The 20,456-nt window shown below is 46.0% G+C and overlaps 1 protein-coding gene across 5 annotated transcripts in view; it reads right to left on the minus strand.

Moving 5' to 3' along the window:
* LOC102935053 (antigen WC1.1) overlaps positions 1–20,456 on the minus strand; it is a 256,921-nt gene that overhangs the window by 14,763 nt on the left and 221,702 nt on the right. For all 5 annotated transcript variants that reach the window (XM_043551536.1, XM_043551494.1, XM_037912353.2 and 2 more), the window contains 6 exons: positions 18,539–18,853; positions 11,970–12,284; positions 11,204–11,515; positions 5,194–5,511; positions 1,854–2,168; positions 1,074–1,388 (listed from right to left, as the gene is read on the minus strand). In XM_043551536.1, the coding sequence (XP_043407471.1) occupies positions 1,074–1,388; positions 1,854–2,168; positions 5,194–5,511; positions 11,204–11,515; positions 11,970–12,284; positions 18,539–18,853 (1,890 nt within the window). The remainder of the gene's footprint in view (positions 1–1,073; positions 1,389–1,853; positions 2,169–5,193; positions 5,512–11,203; positions 11,516–11,969; positions 12,285–18,538; positions 18,854–20,456) is intronic.

Genomic DNA, 20,456 nt, shown 5'->3' on the forward strand with positions numbered 1-20,456 from the left:
CCCCAACCAGCCACTGGGGAAGTGGCACCATAGGAAGACTGGCTAAGCCTGTTTGGGAGGAGAAACTCCCTCGCCCAGAAGTGCAAACCACAATAGTGACCTAGCTGGAGGGTTGAGTCACAAAGAGACCACAGCGGCTCCTGGATCAAGAGAGCAGCTGCAGACAGAGAGACAAGATAGAGGGATGGTTTGCAACCATGGGGAGAGGCGTTGACCTGGCAAGCTAGTCCCCAGGACAACCAGGAGGAGGCGCCATATTGTGGTGAATAGAGCACCCCCATCATACCTACACACAGACACACTTTTGGGGAATTCTGATCCTGACCCAGATTTCAGAGGCAGGGTTTCAGGAATCAGCACCTGAAGCAGAGCAGTCTCCAGGCAGCCTAACAAGTGCAGCTGGCCTGTAGTAGGTTGCCTGATTGGTGGGAAGGGTCTGCAGCGCAGCTCTTGAATCCAGCAGCCACAGTAGCCATTCAGCGACTGCTCAAAGCATTTCCCACAGCTGCAATACCTTGTGCTCCTGCCTTGTTCCCAGCCTTGCTCTTGCTTTCACGGCAGACTTATCCCGGCCTTGCCTTGCTCCAGGTAACCCAGTCCTGACTCTCGCCTGTGATTCCTGACTTCTGGCTTTGGCTCTGACCCCTGGCTCCGAGTTCCGACTACCAGCTCCTGCTCTACCCATTGTATCTGACTCCTGCTCCAACCACTCACCACAACCACCTATGTCCTGGTCACTGACACTGGGCCCATCTCTGATTCTTTAGCCCCAAAGGATAACCACAGAGATTCCCCAATGATGCTAGCTAATAGGAGGCATTTGTGAGCTCTCACTAGGTGATTGCACTGTGTACCACACAGCTTATATAAATAACTAATTCCCCAGTTTGTTTTCCATGGGCCTCATTCTCATTCCTAGAATGGACAATGAAAATATGTCTGTAGCACTGCTGAGAATGTAAAACTGTCTATTCTGAAAAGTAAATACATGCAAAATTTCTATCACACACTTTCAATGAATTAAACATGTAGAGGGTGCATGCGTGCGTGCGTGCAGACAGTTTCAAAATTACCACTGCAAGAAATATGGGTCTCTTCTGCTCGGTTATCACAGGATTGCTGTTTCCACAGCCCTGACGGGCACTGCCAAAGGGACCTGTCTTGCTCACGGCATGAAACATGGTCCAGCCACGTGGGACCAGAACCTTCTCCATATGCAAAGTCTCTTGCAAGCTGCCCTCCATCTCCACAATGCAGTTGTTTGCATACAATTTCTGGGGTGACTCCAGACATCTGATTGGAGCAAACACTGCCCCACGTCCCATTGTAGAAAACCTCCAGCCGCCCAGCACAGTCACTCTCGCTCACCAGCCTCAGATCTGTGAACTCTAGAAGGAAATGCACAAAAAGGGAATTTAAATAATCTGTTTCTGAAAAGAACTGGGGTGTAAAGAGTGAAATCCCAGAGATTCCTAACAATCCTGTGCATTATTTTGCAGATTCAAGTGCCAGAGACAATCACTCCAAGAATCAGAAACTCTTCTGGACACCACAAGCCCATTAGAAATAGAATGATCCCCTCTTGAAAGTCACCATTTCCCAGCAGTTACACACACAGATACCTGCAATACAGCAGTGACTGCCCTCCCATCACTAGAGAAATGCTTTGATATTTCCAATACCCCTGGGTGGGAACCGATGGGAAATGGTAACTTTTTAATCATGATCCCTGTAGGTTGGGAGGAGAGACAGCAAGGGAGAGTCTCAATCATTCTCAGCTCTCTCCTCAAATATCTTCCCCCTCCATTAAATAGCCTGGTAACCAAGTTCACAAGAGCATTCCCAGACCAGACCTGAGCAGAGAATTCCCGCGTCCTCTTTGTGTCTGCAGTTGTGCTGGCCCCAGCCCCTGGAAGGACACGCCCAGAGATCGGATTCATTCCCAGAGCAGTTCACATCATCCAGCCAGATCTGCCCGGATCCTTCCCCATAATGAGCAGAGACAGTTGCATTGATGGCACGTCCACATCCCAGTTGTTTGCAAACGACATTGGAGTCTGACAGATCCCAGGAATCATCACAGACTGTCCCCCAGCTGCCACTGTAATAAATCTCCACTCTCCCGGCACAGCGACCTGCCCCATTCACCAGTCTGATCCGCCTGCTTCCTGCAAGGATGAATCCCAGTTGTTAACATGCAATATAATAATAGCTGAACAGCTTCCAGGCAAACTAATGATGATAGTGTAATGGCTGAGATGCTGAAATACATTTAAAAATCTGTCTTTGCAAGAAACACAGAAAAGAAAAGAAGCCTGTAATGTAAGGAAATGAGGAAGATTTTTACAGAGCAGTTTTGATAAACACCAAGTGAGTGTAAGGGCCTAATTCTGAACTCTTTACTCATCTGAGTAACCCTTATAGGTATGGACTTACCAAATTCAGGGTCTATGTTGGTCAATTACATGGTCATAGGATTTTAAAAATCATAAATTTCATTATTTCAGTTATTTAAATCTGAAATTTCACAGTGCTGTAACTACAGGGGTCCTGACCCAAAAAGGAGTTGGGGCGGGGGGCGGGGGTTGGAAGTACTGCTACCCTTACTTCTGCGCTGCTGCTGGCGGCAGCGCTGCCTTCAGAGCTGGGCAGCTGGGTAGCAGTGGCTGCTGGCCGGGAGCCCAGCTCTGAAGGCAGAGCCGCTGCCAGCAACAGTGCAGAAGTAAGGATGGTCTGGTGTGGTATTGCCACCCTTACTTCTGTGCTGCTGCCTGCAGAGCTGAGCCCTCAGTCAGCAGCCGCCACTCTCCAGCCACCCAGCTTTGAAGGCTGCAGCACAGAAGTAATGGGGGCATGGTATGGTATTGCCAGCCTTACTTCTGCACTGCTGCTGGTGGGGTGCTGCCTTCAGAGCTGGGTACACGGCCAACAGCTGCTGCTCTGGGGCTGCCCAGCTCTGACGGCAGCACAGAAATAAGGGTAGCGATACCACCCTCCCCCCCCAAAATAACCTTGTGACCCTCCTGCAACTCCCTTTTGGTTCAGGACCCCCGATTTGAAAAACGCTGGTCTCCCCCATGAAAGCTGTATAGTATTGGGTAAACACACACAAAAGACCAGATTTTACAGGAGGAGACCAGATTTCACAATCCGTGACATGTTTTTCATAGCCATGAATTTGGTAGGGCCCATCTTATGGGACTCATCACATGGGTAAGAGGTACTAGTGAAACTAAGGGTATGCAGAATCACCCCTTACTGGAAAGTTTGAATATTTTCAAACTGCTCTTAAAGGATAAGCATCAAGTTATTCAAGGAATTATTAGGCAATAAATTTAACAAAAAACAAATAGTCTTCTAAATTGTTATAGAATTGGGGAGACACCAGAGGATTAAAAAAAAGCAGACATTGTAACAATTTATTTCAGAAATACAGGGAAAGAAATACAGGCAATTGGATGCACGAATCTACAATAAAGTCCCCGACACTTAGGGCCCAAATCTACCCTGCTGAAATCAACTGTGAAGTCCCCACTGACACAATTGGAGCAGGAATGGACCCTTAATGTGCCATAGTTACCCTGCAGTTGGAATGGGCATGAAAAATTATTTCAGTGCAGTAACATACAGTACATGATATAGGGATATGTTACTTGAAGGATACCAGGGATACCAGTAGTATGGTCCTATGTTTAGTTTTATTGTGGAGTCTTAAAATAAATAATATACCATCAAAAATAATAATAGAATTATCTTGTACAATTGTCATCTACAATCAAGAACAATGAAAAAATCCCATCACAGATCCTTTTTTCCCCTTTTAAATGAAGGAAAATTGCACAGTTATAAGATTAGGACTTAACAATGTCACATTATAACAGCAACTTTGATGTACTTCCTAAGTGACAGAGGCTTAGATCCACAAAGGTACATAGATACCTAACTACCTCTTTATAAATACATAATGTATAAATCATTACATATTTATTGAAGCAGGAAATTGACTCTCCCCCATTCCAGGCAAGTGCCCTGGCCACCAGGCTAGAGTCACTCTCTTGCTTTTTCTCTGATTCAGTGACTAATTATTTGTACAAAGTGGAACATTTCCAACAGGAGAGACCCACCCCAGCATACCCTATAGTCTATCGTAACTAGAGCACTCACCTGTGTTCACGTCCCTGCTCCAAATCAGGAAGAGCAGGGATTTGAACATGGATTTCCCACATCCCAGCTGAGTGCTTTAACCACTGGGTTATGGATAAAATTGGGAGATGAGAGAGCTGACCTGGCTTACATGAGTGAGTTCGTGGTTGACAGTCCTGAGCAAAGATGGGTGCCTATCTCTGACCTGTGTGTCAGGGGCCTAAGGCTTAGATCAATGGCAGTTAGGCATCTAAATAACTCTGTGTATCTAGGCCCTACTCCCTTCCTTGGCATCTCACTGCTGGCAAATTTAGGTGGTTCCCTGTTCAGCTTGCAGGCTTCTGAGGTGTCTAACTCTCCCCATGCATTGTACGGGGAGCTAGGCATGTGACTCAGGGCTGAGGATCTCATTGGGTAGCAAGACCCCTAGGAGTCAGGCCTTGCAATGCCCAAGTCCTTCGGGGATCTAGCCCAGAGCTACTATCCATGGCACTCTTGGTCAAAACAGGTTGCATATGACTTCCTTCTCTTACTATTGTTTTCTGATTCAAGACAGCATGTTTTTTTAAGACTTTAACATAAAGAAGCCACTAGATACACTAGAACTGCTCGGGAAATTCATTCTTTTTTCCCACAAAATATTTAGATGACCATGAATATTTTTTTCTTTTCTGCAACTAAATTTAGATTTTTCAAACAAAAATCTGAACATTTTCAATGAGAACAGACATTCTGTGAAAATCGGTAATCTTATTGTGAAGATTTTTCATCAAAATTTTTTTTATTAGCTCCAATACATAAAAATATACAACTGAGAGACAGGACTGGGGGAGGTCGCTGCATTTTATTAAACCTATAATGTGGCTATGCTTTTTCTGTATATAATATGATATTTTTACTATAAATCGGCGAAAGTTTGAACCTCAGATCCACATCGTTTCAAGGACTGCTGAGATCACAGCACAAGGTGGGGTGGAGGCAGGCCCTGGGGTGGGTCATGTTCCCATTGAACAAGGACAGGATATTTATAAGATTTTCACACTAAGTCACCTGAGCAAACGACACCGACGTCCTCAGCAATTCCTGCCTGGGCTGTCTCAGACGTGGAGTTGTCACAGAGAGTCAGACGAGTCTCATTTCCTGCACACTGGACCCTTCTCAGCCCCACGGGGCCCCTTCCTCGCTGAGACTTAGGGGGGTTATAAGCTTTCTCAGCGACTCCGCACTGGAGCTGTCTGCACACCACGCTGGCATCATCCATGTCCCACTGATCATCCAACACTCTGCCCCACACACCATGGAGGGAAATCTCAACTCTGCCATCACACCGGCTCTCTCCATTCAACAGCCTGAGCGACTCAGAACGACCTGGGCTCGGAGAGATAGGAAATACACTGAATAAAACTCCCCGCTGGTACTGCATTATAAATAATGCACAGGTGTGATGTGGCAAGTGGAGGGTAACCATCACTGCTATGCAGTGATACAGGGAACAACCTATCTCAAGGGCTCCATTTATCTCTCTACTCAGAAATGCAGGGGGTGATGGTGGGAAAGGCTTCCCCAGCTCTGAGGCCATATCCTGTGAGGAGCTGGGCCTCTTCTGTACAATGCAGAGTGCTCTCACTTCTCTCTGGAGTTAATGTGAGTGGAAGGTGCTCAGGAACACCTGGCAGATCAGGTCCCTGGTTATCAAAGTGCCCAGTGCAAAAGGCCCCCATGCACACACAATGCACTGATATCGGCAGCACTGTGAGATAGCTGTGATTTACAACAGGAGTCTGGGTATTGGCCTATGTCACTGCTACAATTCCCAGATCCAGCACTGCCAGGACACGTGGTTCCTTTAAAGAAAGCCCTGCCCTGTTTTCACTGTTCAATGTACATTGGTGAACTGTGATCACCGCATCAGCTCCAAACTCATAAAGGAGCTGTCAAGGTTCCTTCCCCACTCTGAACTCTATTCTTACCAGCTTAGGTTAAAACGTCCCCAAGGTACAAACTTTGCCTTGTCCTTGAACCGTATGCCGCCACCACCAAGCGTGTTAAAAAAAGAACAGGGAAAGAGCCCACTTGGAGACATCTTCCCCCAAAATATCCTCCCAAGCCCTACACCCCTTTCCTGGGGAAGGCTTGATAAGAATCCTCACCAAATTGTACAGGTGAACACAGACCCAAGCCCTTGGATCTTAAGAACAATGAAAAATCAATCAGGTTCTTAAAAGAAGAATTTTAATTAAAGAAAAGGTAAAAGAATCACCTCTGTAAAATCAGAATGGTAAATACCTTACAGGATAATCAGATTAAAAACACAGAAAAACCCTCTAGGCAAAACCTTAAGTTACAAAAAGACACAAAAACAGGAATATACATTCCATCCAGCACAGCTTATTTTATCAGCCATTAAACAAAAGGAAACTGAATGCATTTCTAGCTAGATTACTTACTAACTTTACAGGAGTTGGAAGGCTGCATTCCTGATCTGTTCCCGGCAAAAGCATCACACAGACAGCCCAAACCCTTTGTTCCCCCACCTCCAGATTTGAAAAAATCTTGTCCCCTCATTGGCCATTTTGGGTCAGTGCCAGCAGGGTTACCTTAGCTTCTTAACCCTTTGAAACCCATACGAAAGGGTTTTGCCTCTGGCCAGGAGGGATTTTATAGCACTGTATACAGAAAGATGGTTACCCTTCCCTTTATATTTATGACAGGAGCTAACACAATAAAGGCTTTTCTGCACTCGGCAGGCCAGGTCTGCAACTCTGAACTCTAGCTATTGGCTTGGCTGGAGATGATGCTTGGAGGGGTGAGTGACCTCTGGGCAATAGGGAAAAAATGTCCCATTTTTTTCTAAACATATATGTATACATATAGATTTCATTTTAAAAGTTTGTTCACTGTGAGAACATAAAGTTGTTGAAGTTCCTTGTGAAAGAAGCCAAAACCCTTTCAGGTGTTTACTGCCATTGGAGATTTTTTTTATACAGTGTATACGGCACCTTGCATTTCAAAGGAGCCAACGTGTTCCCAAAACATGATTTGTAAGCCAGTTAAAAGTTCCTAAATAAATATATATATATATACACAGGTCAGTAGTGATTCATAGCTCAGGATTGGCTTAAAGTTGCACATAAGACAGGGAGCCAACTACTCTTTTCTAGTAAAGTTACATAGAATCATAGAATATTAGGGTTGGAAGAGACCTCAGGAGGTCACCTACTGCAAACCCCTGCTCAAAGCAGGACCAACATCAACTAAATCATCCCAGCCAAGGCTTTGTCAAGCCAGGCCTTAAACACCTCCACCACCTTCCAAGGTAACCCATTGCAGTGCTTCGTTACGCTCCTAGTGAAAGTGTTTCCTAATATCCAACCTAGACCTCCCCCACTGCAACTTGAGACCATTGCTTCTTGTTCTGTCATCTGCCTCCACTGAGAACAGCCGAGCTCCATCCTCTTTGGAACCCCCCTTCAGGTAGTTGAAGGCTGCTATCAAATCCCCCCTCACTCTTCTGCAGACTAAGTTACGTATGGTCTGATTCTCCCACTAAGGCTCCTTTATGCTGAGTAGCTGGGGTTAGTGAGAACTGAAACCAGTGTACTCTCCCCTCACTTACAGCACAGAATCTCTGGGTCAATGTGACCCACATGCTTTGACTGCAGCATTTGACTTTTTTTCTCCAACAGGAAGGGAGAGACGCATTGGGGAGGGGACATGGGTTGTAGCTGGATACTCTGTGCCTCTGTTACATTGTGGGCAACCAACCTGGCAGGTCACACCCTAGTCACCCTCTGAGGGCTGAGCCAATAGAGTGTAGGAGAAGAGTTATAAATAGTGGAATTAAAGGGCTTGTCCGCACTTGAAAGGCTACAGCGGCACAGCTGCACTGCTGCAACTATACCTCTGTAGTCCTTCAGTGTAGACACTACCTAGGCCAACAGCAGGGGTTCTCCCATCGCTGTAGTTAATCCACTTTCCCAAGACACAGTAGCTAGGTTTATGGAAGAATTCTTTTGTCAACCTAGTGCTCTCTATACCGAGGGTTAGGTCGGCTTACCTATGTAAGATTTTTCACACCCCTGAGAGATGTAGCTTGGTCAACCTTATTTTTTGGTATCAAATGCAGCCCTGTGGACTCAGCAGCTGATAGATGAAGGACTGAGAGATCTGTCTGCTGTGAGAGCAGTTTCCAATCCCTGTACCACATTGAACACAGGCTACAGATTTCTGTTTCACCAGCAACCGAGAGCCAGTGAGCTCTTAACCCAAGGGCTGGAACTCTGCTAGCTGCTGAGATCCCTAGACTGATTGGTTGCTGACCAAGTTCTGAAGTGTTTGAAACAACTGAGGTGCTGCCATTTGTCAAACTCAGGAGAATCCAGGTGACACACACAGCATGTTATGACTGCACTGCGAAGCCTGAGAAATCATCTCTGAGAGAAGATCAGTGGGGAATGTGTTTGGATGTGGGGGCTGAAGTACAGAACATGATAAGTTGAAACCTTATATTTGAATGTTTGTAACAGAAACAAAAGGGGGAAGGCTGTACAAGGAAAACCAGTAGATTTACTGTCTAATAGATTTTTTATTAAAGTTATTCATAGTACTCCAAATACTATTTACAATATTGTCGGTGTGCATTAAATGTTTGTTTTACTAAGGCCATGTCTGTACTACAGGCGCTACAGTGACACAGCTACAGCATTCCACCTCTGACGCTGTATCACCGCTCTGCAGATGCTTCTTGGAGTGACAGAAGGGGTTTTACTATTGCTGTAGGTAATCCACCTCTCTGAGAGGTGCTAGCTTGGTCAATGGAAGAATTCTTCTATTGCTGTCTACACTGGGGGTTAGGTTGACACTGCTACAATGCTCAGGGATGTGAAGCCTATGGATCCTATTGATTAAGGCTGGTCAGTGCCTAAATCCTTTTAGAAAATGAGAGTTAGGCTCCTAAATCAGTGCAGCAATGCCTAAATACCTTTAAAAATCTTGGCCTTTGCCACTCTGGGTAGCCCTCAGATAACTTGCCATCTATCAGCCACTGTTGTTTTCCGATGTGGCATGAGGAAGTTTTTGAAGTTGGATGAGGGAAAATGTTTGGAGATGCCTGCAGGAAAAAGGACCCCTGCAGTATTTGTGTTGCATTGTAGAGGAGGATCTTCATCAAAGCACCAGCTGCTCTCACGAAGAGCAGGATCTTTGTGAAAATTCCCAGCTGGTTCAGGAGCCAAGCTCTGGAGCCATCTGAACACTTTCCTGAAAACTGGGATCTTTGGCAAAGAAATGACTATTTCTATGAAAAGAAAAGGAGTACTTGTGGCACCTTAGAGACTAACCAATTTATTTGAGCATGAGCTTTCGTGAGCTACAGCTCACTTCATCGGATGCATACTGCGGAAACTGCAGAAGACACTATATGCACAGAGACCATGAAAAAATACCTCCTCCCACCCCACTCTCCTGCTGGTAATAGCTTATCTAAAGTGATCATCAAGTTGGGCCATTTCCAGCACAAATCCAGGTTTTCTCACCCTCCGCCCCCCCCCCCACACACACACAAACTCACTCTCCTGCTGGTAATAGCCCATCCAAAGTGACCACTCTCTTCACAATAAGAAAAGGAGGACTTGTGGCACCTTAGAGACTAACCAATTTATTTGAGCATGAGCTTTCGTGAGCTACAGCTCACTGCATCTGATGAAGTGAGCTGTAGCTCACGAAAGCTCATGCTCAAATAAATTGGTTAGTCTCTAAGGTACCACAAGTACTCCTTTTCTTTTTGCGAATACAGACTAACACGGCTGTTACTCTGAAACATCTCTTCACAATGTGTATGATAATCAAGGTGGGCCATTTCCTGCACAAATTCAGGTTCTTTCACCCCCTCATCCCCCTCCAAAAACCACAAACACAAACTCACTCTCCTGCTGGTAATAGCCTATCCAAAGTGACCACTCTCCCTACAATGTGCATGATAATCAAGGTGGGCCTTCTCACCCCCCACCCCCCCCGCCACACACACAAACTCACTCTCCTGCTGGCAATAGCTCATCCAAACAGTTTGGATGAGCTATTACCAGCAGGAGAGTGAGTTTGTGTGTGTGTGTTTTTTGAGAAAAAAAGGGGGGGGGTGAGAAAACCTGTATTTGTGCTGGAAATGGCCCACCTTGATTATCATACACATTGTGAAGAGAGTGGTCACTTTGGATGGGCTATTACCAGCAGGAGAGTGAGTTTGTGTGTGGGGGGGCAGAGGGTGAGAAAACCTGGATTTGTGCTGGAAATGGCCCAACTTGATGATCACTTTAGATAAGCTATTACCAGCAGGAGAGTGGGGTGGGAGGAGGTATTGTTTCATGGTCTCTATGCATATAGTGTCTTCTGCAGTTTCCACAGTATGCATCCGATGAAGTGAGCTGTAGCTCACGAAAGCTCATGCTCAAATAAATTGGTTAGTCTCTAAGGTGCCACAAGTACTCCTTTTCTTTTTGCGAATACAGACTAACACGGCTGTTACTCTGAAACCTATTTCTATGAAGTGTTGTGAGGAATTAAAGATTTATCAATCTACACACCCACTGAGCAAACTCTGTAGGTGAGGGCTGCAGCCCACCGGCACACAACCGGAGTGGGCAATGGGGGGCATTTTGGCTAGGAACACCAGGGCAAACACCTACTTTCCCAGAGTGAAGTGGGATTGTAATGGCCCCACAGTTTGGATGAGATCTCTGCATATAAGTTGCTTCTGCAACACCAACCTCAACCTGATGAAGGGCTGAGTCAGCCCTGCTGGGACTGAGGGAATCTGTGAATCACAAACCCCAGGTTTATAGAACAGAGCCATTCTCTTTGGTTCACTCTAGCGTAGTGCTAGGATCCACCTCGCCACCCCTCACTGCACCTGGAGTTGTCTCTGATCTGGGGAACTTAAAGAGAGCAACACTCCGATACCCCTACTTACCTTGAGTACTGTAGTCAATGGGACTACTCATGATGATCCTAATCTGGGCAGTACATTGCACTGTAACTAACATATACACGTCTATATTAAACTTACCTGAACAAGTAACCCTGGCCGTGTCTCTGGGGGAGCAGGCTGGGTTGCCCAGGGCCATACGAAAACAATCCCACAGACAGGGTTCAGTCCCTTCACAATGAAAAGTGTCGCTCCATACGGTTCCGCTCCCTTCCCCAAAATGGGCTCCTCCCAGGATCGACTTGGCGTATCCACAGTTCAGCTGATGGCAGAGGACGTTGGCATCTTGCAAATCCCAGTGTGAGGCACAGAGGCTTCCCCATGTGTCTCCATGTTGGATCTCCACTCTCCCGGAGCACTCGGTGCCGTTCACTAACCTGCCGCCCACGCACCCTGAGCACAAGGGAAAGTGAGTGTCGAGGTGGCGCAGTGATCAGTGTTAATGGCCACAGCAGAGAGGGGAGTGGGGAACAGGAAGGGATTGTTGCTCGTGATCAATGCTAGCAGTTACCCTGTGGGGGCTGTGCGACTATTCTGCACCTGCACATTCACAAACTGATACTCGATCCACATCAGTTAGTGCGAAGGGAGGTCCAGGGACCAGAATTTGGTTTCTTTGATACATTCCATACTCAAGGCACCACAAGCATTTCACAGAGGGATCAGTTCCAGCAGACTTGGCTGGTGCAGGGACAGGGGGCCAAATTATGGGCCAGGTCCCCACCTGGTGTAAATCGGCATAGCCTCACTGAGCCCAATGGAGCTTGGCAGATTGCCACACTGTGAAGATCTGGCTGAGGATGTTCCCCAATCCCCAATTCTTTTCTTTCCCCCTGCAGCTGCTCACCTGAACACACCACGCTGGCTTCGCTCCCAGGGGGACACTCAGTTGTGCCCAGCGCAGTAACAGGACAGTCCCTCAGGCGGGATTCATTCCTCTCACAGCCAAACGTGCCGTTCCAGACAGGCCCGTCTCCTGTGCCAAAGAGCTGCCCTGCTGGCATCGACAGGGCAAATCCACAGTCAAGCTGCTGGCAGAGGGCATGGGCAGCCTGTAAATCCCATTGGGAGTCACAGAGGGTTCCCCAGGCGCCTCCGTGGAGAAGCTCCACTCTCCCCGAACACGCTGTGCTGCCGTTTGTCAGCCTGTACCCGCCGTACCCTGAGAAGAAGGAGAAGGGAGATCAGAGGAGAGAGTGTTGTCCTATGGAAATAATAGTAAGTGAGCACATAATTGAAAACTGTATTGTAATCTACACACACATAGGGATTGCCCAGGCCACATTAACTCTGGCATTTCCTAATTTTCAAGTGCTCAACTTGTAACCTAAGTTAATTTCTTTTAACACAGTGTATTTTGGGGGAGAGGCTGTAAATAGAATATACAGGACACCAACAAGGGTTAAAAAAATAAATGTGGATCAAGAAGTCCAGTTAGCCACTGGGTCCCTGTGTGCACCCCTCCAGCTATGATTCTTCCGAAAAGCCTGAACTTGAGGCTGACCACCATCTTCCTCCTCCTTCCCAGGGCAAGGCAACACATCCTGGCTGCACGGGATTTGAAAGTGAACCTTCACTGCCCAATCTAACTCTCTGGCTGGTGTCACTTCACTTTTGTTTTTTCTCCAGATCTGCACCATCTACCTTGCCTTCTCTCCCATTGGCTGCCCCTTCTCCTGTGTCACCTGACTGAGCTCACAGCCTGGTCTACCTACCCTGGCCCAGTAACTGAACTCACCCTCCTCACTTCAGCCCTTCTCTTGCTGTTCCAAAGCCCTGCAGAGCTGCTGCCATCTTCCCCTGACTCCTGCAGCTAAATCCTTCAACGCCTTCTGTGACTGCGAAGATCATCCAGCTCCTGCTTTTGCTTAACAGCCACGTGAGCGTCTCAGGGCAACAGCTCTGACTGTGTACTGGCTGCTACTGTCCCACTCGCCTGACTGTTCACTACGTCTTCACCTTCAATCTAAATAAACAATTTCCACGTTCCCAAATTGAAATGTTTCCTTTCACTTTGTCAAACTGACCCCAAGTGTTTTGTTTTGAGTCAGTTCAACATTAAACTTCATTTCTCTCTGATGCTTCTGTTTTGCCTTATGGGCCAGATTCCCTGACCAGACTAAATCTCCCACCATGCACCTACAGACATGTGGCTATCATGAGGCAATTGTGCCACCAGTTAGAGGGAAGACTGCGCTGTATAAGGGGAGATGTTGTCTGGCCAGGGAGCCCAGCCCTTAGGAGAGAACCAGAGCCTGAACTACAACTCCCATGAGGCAATGTGCCACAACAGGGAAATGAAGATTAATGTTGAACTGACTGGAAATGAAACATTTTGGGTCAGTTCTACAATCTGAAATATTCCCACCAGGGTTGAACCCAGCCCAAATGAAACATTTCATTTCTATTTTCCCAACACAAAATTGAAAAAAAATTAGCAAAATTGAAAGTTTCCCAGGGAAAGTTTTGATTTTGAGGAAACAGCATTTTCAGTTAAACAAAAATTCTGATGAAAAATTCCTGACCATCTCTAGGAATAACTAACTCACTGCTAACTAACTCACCTCACATCTCATCTCATTGCTTATTGATTCACTACTACTGATTTAATTGGATTCCATTTATTATTTCACTGTTCACTTGTTTACTAACCATGTTCATCTGTCTCTTGCCCATGGCTCTTATCACACCTTTTTGTGCATCACAGATCTTCCCTCTTCCTCCCCCAACCCTAAACTCCCCCCTCTGGCTCCATTTCCCCATTCTATTACCTTCACCCCTCACAGGTCCCACAAGCTCTACCCGCTTCTCTTCCATTCTGATCTCTATCCCCTTCCCAGCTAGATCCCACATCCTCCTCTGCCTCTTCCTCTTGGTTTCTGGTTACAGATTCTCCAAACCTGGACCCCCCTTCATTCCCACGGTCTCCTACTTCCACACTCATCCCCATCACCCGCTCTCATGCCACCATTCCTAACCTCATGTCCAGCCCCCCTCCTCCTCTTGCTGTTCCTAGAATGCACACTGCATCACTAAAAAGATCACAGACATCCACAACCTTTTCATCACTCACTCCCTCCAGCTCCTGTCTCTCACGGAGACCTGCATCCCTTCATCTGACATTGTCGCTGCAGCTGCTCTTACAGAGGCCTCTCCTCCTCTCACAATCCTGGCCCTGAATCATCCCCAAAGGAACAAGCTGAGTGTGTTGAACTTCTCTGCTCTCACATTTTCTCCTCCTTTGAGAAGCACTCCAACCTATTCTTCTCTCCTCTCCCCCTCTGTTACTGTCAGCTACTGCCAACCCAGCTCCTCCCTGTCAGCCTTCCTCTGTGATTTCAGCTCCTGGATCTCTCTCTTCCTCTTATCACAATCTTCCACACTCATCCCTGGAGACTTTATCACCCATGTTAATGGCCCATCTGACTAGAGCTTGAAGGGAAACAATTTTCCTGTTGTGCACGAATGTTTGAGATTTTGATAAATTTTCCCATACTGAACTGGAATGCAACGCTGATATTTCAAAAAATTTCACAAACTGAAAATCCATAATTTTTTTGGATCAGGTCAATTGAAACATTTTTTGGATCAGTTTTCGTAATGTCTAAATGTTTAGTTATGATTTACACATTTGAAATTTTAAAAGGCACTATAAATTCACTTTCAAAACAAAAAGTCATTTGACACAAAAACTTGAATTTTCCATTTCAAAAATATCAAAATGGGACATTTCAACAATTTTGAAACTTTTTTCAAAAAATTTGCCAAAACCAACCTTTCCCGCAGTTTGAGTTTTGACAAATTAGTATTTTCCAATGAAAGAAGGATATGTTAAAAAATTTGAAACAAGCTCAATTTCTAACCTCTTAGCTACCCGTCTCCTCGCCCTCCCCTCTGCACTGACCTACAGCCCTGGATCAGCTCTCCCACTCCCCTAATGTGACGTTCACTCGACCTGGTCTTCAACTAGCATAGCTCTCTTTTGCATATTGCTGTTGCTGAGTTCCCCCGCTCTGGCCATCACCTGGTCACTTCTAGCATTGCCCATCAGTCTCCTCCCTCTTGCCACGTTGTCTGGTCCTTCCTTGATTTCCAGTCCATCAATGTCAATGACCTGCTTAGCCTCTCCTCTCTTTTCTTCCCCGCAGCGACATGGTGGCTGCTTCCTGCACCTTTGACTCTTTAGCCCCACTCTCCCACTGCAAGGTCCAGCCTGCCAACCCCCAGCCCAGCCTCACCCCAAACACTCCTACTCACCTGTAGCAGAGCGTCTCTGGTGGAAATCCTATATCCAGTCTGACTTCCTCCACTACACATTCATGCTCTGCTCCTTCAAATCCGCCATTTTCTTAGCCAAGCAACTCTCCTTCTCCACTTTGATTGATTCCCCCACCTGCAATCCCAGCAACCTTTTTGCCATCTTTCACTCACTGCTCAAAGTCTTACAGTCCTGTCTGCACAGGAACTTGCTGATTTGCATTTGGTCAATAGTTTCAGCAAAAAGAAAGAAAGAAAGAAAGAAAGAAAGAAAGAAAGAAAGAAAAGGAAAAAGTCCAAATGGTTCATTTCATCCATTTTGAAATGAAAAAAATTGACTTCTCATTTCAAAATGACATTTTGCTTAGAAATTTAGCTACATTTGTTTTAAAAACCCACAAAAGGGTGAAAAAATTGAAAAATGAAACTAAACCAAAAACTGAAATAAAATTATTTGGGGACGAACAAAATGTTTCATTTGACCAAAAACATTTTTTTTAAATTTGATTTTGTTTAGTTTTCAGGTGTTTATTTTTGGTCTTTGAACCGAACAAAGCAATTATCTGCTTAACTCTACTTATCAAGCTGTTAATTGCCACCATTGCTCTGCCAGTGAAGGCAGCCTTCATTGCTTGCTTCTCCCTTAAACATCTCTACATGTTCCTCCCTTGCGTAGGAAGAACTCCCAGTCAAAAGCCATAAAACCATCATCTAATCCTCCTTCAAGTCCCTCCTCAAAACTCACCTCTTCCATAATTCATAGAGCAACATGCAACCTGACAATGGTAAGGCAGCTGGTGAGTTGTCATTACTGTCCTATAACGCGGGCTGCAGAATGCCATTAAAGTGTGTGTGCAGGAAACACAGATTTGCCCGCTTCGCTACCTGACCCTTCTCTTCCACTGTCTAATGCCCCTCCCCTACCAGCAGACTGGCCCATGAGCCCCTATACTCACACCCTCCTAATGTGAGTGAATGGCATTGCAACCTGCCACACAGGGTCACACCATGGCCTGGGTGGTCCCCCTGGCTCCACAGCTTATGAATAATGGTAAAAAATTGTGCACACACTATTTTTATTACCATCTCCTCCCACTCCTACCTTGACCAGTTTGCTTGTCTCATCCCCCTGTTCTGTCTTGGAGCGTGAGCTCTTTGTGCCAGGGATTGTTATTTTCTCTATGTCTTTGTAGTGTCTAGCACAATGGGGCCCCGACCTGGTTGTGGCTTCTAGATATTACTGCAACATAACTAGGACCCTACCAAACTCACGGTCCTTTTTGGTCAATGTCACAGTCACAGGATTTTAAAAATCATAAATGTCATGACTTCAGCTATTTAAATGTGAAATTTCACAGTGTTGTAACTGTAGGGATCCTGACCCAAAAAGGAGTTGTGTGGGTGGGGTGGGGGGTCGCAAGGTTATTGTAGCGGTACTGCTACCCTTATTTCTGCGCTGCTGCTGGCGGCAGTGCTGCCTTCAGAGCTGGGCAGCTGGAGAGCGGTGGCTGCTGGCTGGGAACCCAGCTCTGAAGGCAGAGCCGCTGCCAGCAGCAGCGCAGAAGTAAGGATGGCCTGGTGTGGTATTGTCACCCTTACTTCTGCGCTGCTTCCTGCAGAGCTGCGCCCTCAGTCAGCAGCCGCCACTCTCCAGCCGCTCAGCTCTGAAGGCAGCAGTGCAGAAGCAAGGTTGGCTTGGTATAGTAATGCCACCCTTACTTCTGTGCTACTGCTGGTGGGGTGCTGACTTTAGAGCTGGGCGCCTGGCAAACAGCCACTGCTCTCTGGCCGCCCAGCTCTGAAGGCAGCACAGAAGTAAGGGTGGCTATACCATGACCCTCCTCAAATGACCTTGCCACCCCCGCTGCAACTCCCTTTTGGGTCAATATAGTATAGTATAGGTTAAAAGCACACAAAAGACCAGATTTCACAGGGGGAGACCAGATTTTAAGGTCTGTGACATGTTTTTCATGGCTGTGAATTTGGTAGGGTCCTAAACATAACTGTTAAATAACAATAATAATATGGGAATGTTATAGGAGCCAGGTGAGTTTATAAAGCACAAAGGTGTGAGAGAAAGGAACAAGACGCACAATAGATAGCATGGGAAAGATAGCATGGGAAATAATAGCCTGTGATCATGTAATTAAAGATTATATGATAAAGCATAAGGGGCCAGAGTTGCGATTGCATGAGCAACCCTACTGTTAGCATTTCCTGCAATTTTGGATGCAAAAATCTTAATTTTTGGTAGACTTTTTGTACACAATTATTCCTAATATTTACATCAGTATCAATTGGTAGTACAGACAGTTACATAGAATCATAGAATATCAGGGTTGGAAGGAACCTCAGGAGTTCATCGAGTCCAACCCCCTGCTCAAAGCAGGACCAATCCCCAATTTTTGCCCCAGATCCCTAAATGGCCCCTTCAAGGATTGAACTCACAAGCCTGGGTTTAGCAGGCCAATGCTCAAACCACTGAGCTATAGCAAATAAAGGTGACTGCAACTAACAACTCTATCATGCAAGTTTTAAAAATAATAATAGTTTGTGCTTCTCTGGCACCTTATGTCCAAGGATTTCAAAGCTCTTTATAAACATTAATGGATTAAAACTTACAATGGGGTAGAGAGGGGGAAGTGTTATTATCCCCATTTTACATATGAGTAAACTGCAACAAAGATTGAGTGACAAAGAGTCAGTGTCGGAGTGGGAAATAAATCAGGTCTCCCAATTCTTGGTTTTCTGTTTTGAACTTTACACGATACCACTCCCTTTAGAAACATGGCAGAGTAGCCATGAATAACATGCAAATTGTGACAGGGGTGAGGGGACAGGAAGAGAGAGAGTGTGAGTGAGAGTGCTACTGGAGAGCAGAACTGTTCCACTTCAACACAAGGACAAGGGATTGAGACAATAATGCTCTTCTTGATCCTCTCCTGGCAACTAGAGCACTGGGAGAGGAAGAGAGAGTGGAGTCATCTCTCCTAGCAGTCAGGAACCTGTTGAAGTATCACTGTAACCAGTAGTGCAAAGGCTTGTGGGTTCACAGGGGAAAAATGGGGATGAATATGGTGATCTGTGTAGAGAGATGCTGAGCAACCCAGCTGTAAGACACATTATAGATATTTTAAAGTTATCACTTTGAATCCTTACCAGAGCATACAATGCTGGCATCACTTGAGTGTGAACATGTCTCATTAGGATGAAATGTTCTGGGACAGTACACAAGGTGTGATTCATTCCCCAAGCAATGGATCTTCTCAGACCAGATTGACCCATATCCTTCACTGAAGCGTGCTCCTCCTGGGGTGGATACAACTGTTCCACAGTCTAATTCATTACAGATAACACTGGCGGCTTGAAGGTCCAAGTGTGAATCACAGACTGTGGTCCATGTGTCTCCGTGTCTTATTTCAACACGTCCTGAGCAGGCAGTATTCCCTCCAATCAGCTGGGGCTCAAATCGTCCTAGACAGTCAGTAAATCCATCAGTGTTAGTTACATTGACATCCCATAATCTCCCTCGCACTTGACTAAAATTAAGTTGACTTTCTTGTACCAGCACTAAGATACTTTCAAACAGGCAGGAGACCTTTATCTGCTCTGGCAGTTCCTGTTTTTCTGTGAAGGTACAGCTGTATAGGTGGGTAGAGTTCACTGCTGGGGTAGCAGCCATTGGCATTCTTAACAGTGTGTATAACTTGTGCCTCTAGTTATACCCAATGTTGCCTAAGCATTTTGCATCCTAAAGCCCTTGTTCTGTTGCTTATAGTGTTGTTAAACTACCGCCTTTTGGCCTGAAATTTTCCAGGTCTGTCCTCTGTCAAATGTGAATCTTTAAAAAAGATGGAGCTAAGTATTTCAACCACTTTTGAGAAAGACAGCAGTGAAATAAGTACACTTTTGAGCGTGTCGAACAGTTCTAGCATCTCAGTGGAATAGGACAAAAACTTGAAATTTGGAGAGAAGATACTTGCTATATAGGGTGATGATCCACTCTGATTTGGCTGAGTTATAAGGCTATGGAAATGTATTTTGCTCATGTGCACTAATATTTTAATAATGATAAAGATGTTTTTAATAATGATCTCCAATATTTTATCATCACTGTATCTGCATATGTAACAACATGGAACTGTACTGATCATTTTTAAAACTCCATCTAATTCAATTTATAGATGCATTTGGAATGGGGCAGGGCTCTGAAGGAATCCTTGCTCCATTGACAGAAATTTATTCAAGCAAACTATGTTAAAAGAACTCTCTCTTTTCAAGCGTCCTCTGTGGTTGGACCATAAGGGACCAATGGACCTCCCTTCTCCACAGAGATCACATATGCTATCCCCCTGCAGCGGTTGTGGGTTAGCGCTGTCACTCTTGCTCTTCAACCAGGTCAAACCCATTGTCTCTGATGCTGCTACCCGAAAGCTCTTTGGGGAGGGGCAGGGGTTAGAATGGAGGGAGCCTCCAGCCTGCCATTACTCTTCCACTTACTGGAGCAGAGGGTCCGGTGTATGGCACCTCCCATGTCCCAGAGCAAAGGGCTGTGTCAAGTGACTGTGTGTGGTTCACACACACAGAGTCCTGTCCTGGCTTGGTGGGGACCTGAGACCACCTTCGTCCTGGACCAGACCCCAGCCTACCTGAAGATAGGGAGCAGGGAATGAGGGAGGTTCTGGCCAGCCTGATGCGCTGGTGGCAATGGCAGGGGCCCACAGTCTCTTCAGAAAGCTCTTGCATACTTGACTCTTTCTACTACCACCGCACACAGAGAGTGGTACTGCTTCAGAGGCAGGTGAGCCTAGGCTCCTGTATTAGGTTAATCCAGCCCTAGCAAGGAGGGAACCCCTGAGGGGAACAGCAGGGCAGCAAAGGGCAATTGCTCAGTACTTCATCTCTGCCTGTGCGAGTGGCAGCTGAGCTCTTCCTTGATTACTTGCTCACACTGACAGAGGAATGCTGAGCTCTCCAGGATCCAGGCCTCCTATGGAGCCTGCAAATGGACTGTTTTACCTGTGTACACCCAATATGAGTCAAGTGGCTTAAACTTCAGTCAATCAAATGGAAATGT

The sequence above is a fragment of the Chelonia mydas genome, chromosome 1 (genome assembly GCF_015237465.2).
Source record: "Chelonia mydas isolate rCheMyd1 chromosome 1, rCheMyd1.pri.v2, whole genome shotgun sequence".
Taxonomy (NCBI): Eukaryota; Metazoa; Chordata; order Testudines; family Cheloniidae; genus Chelonia; species Chelonia mydas.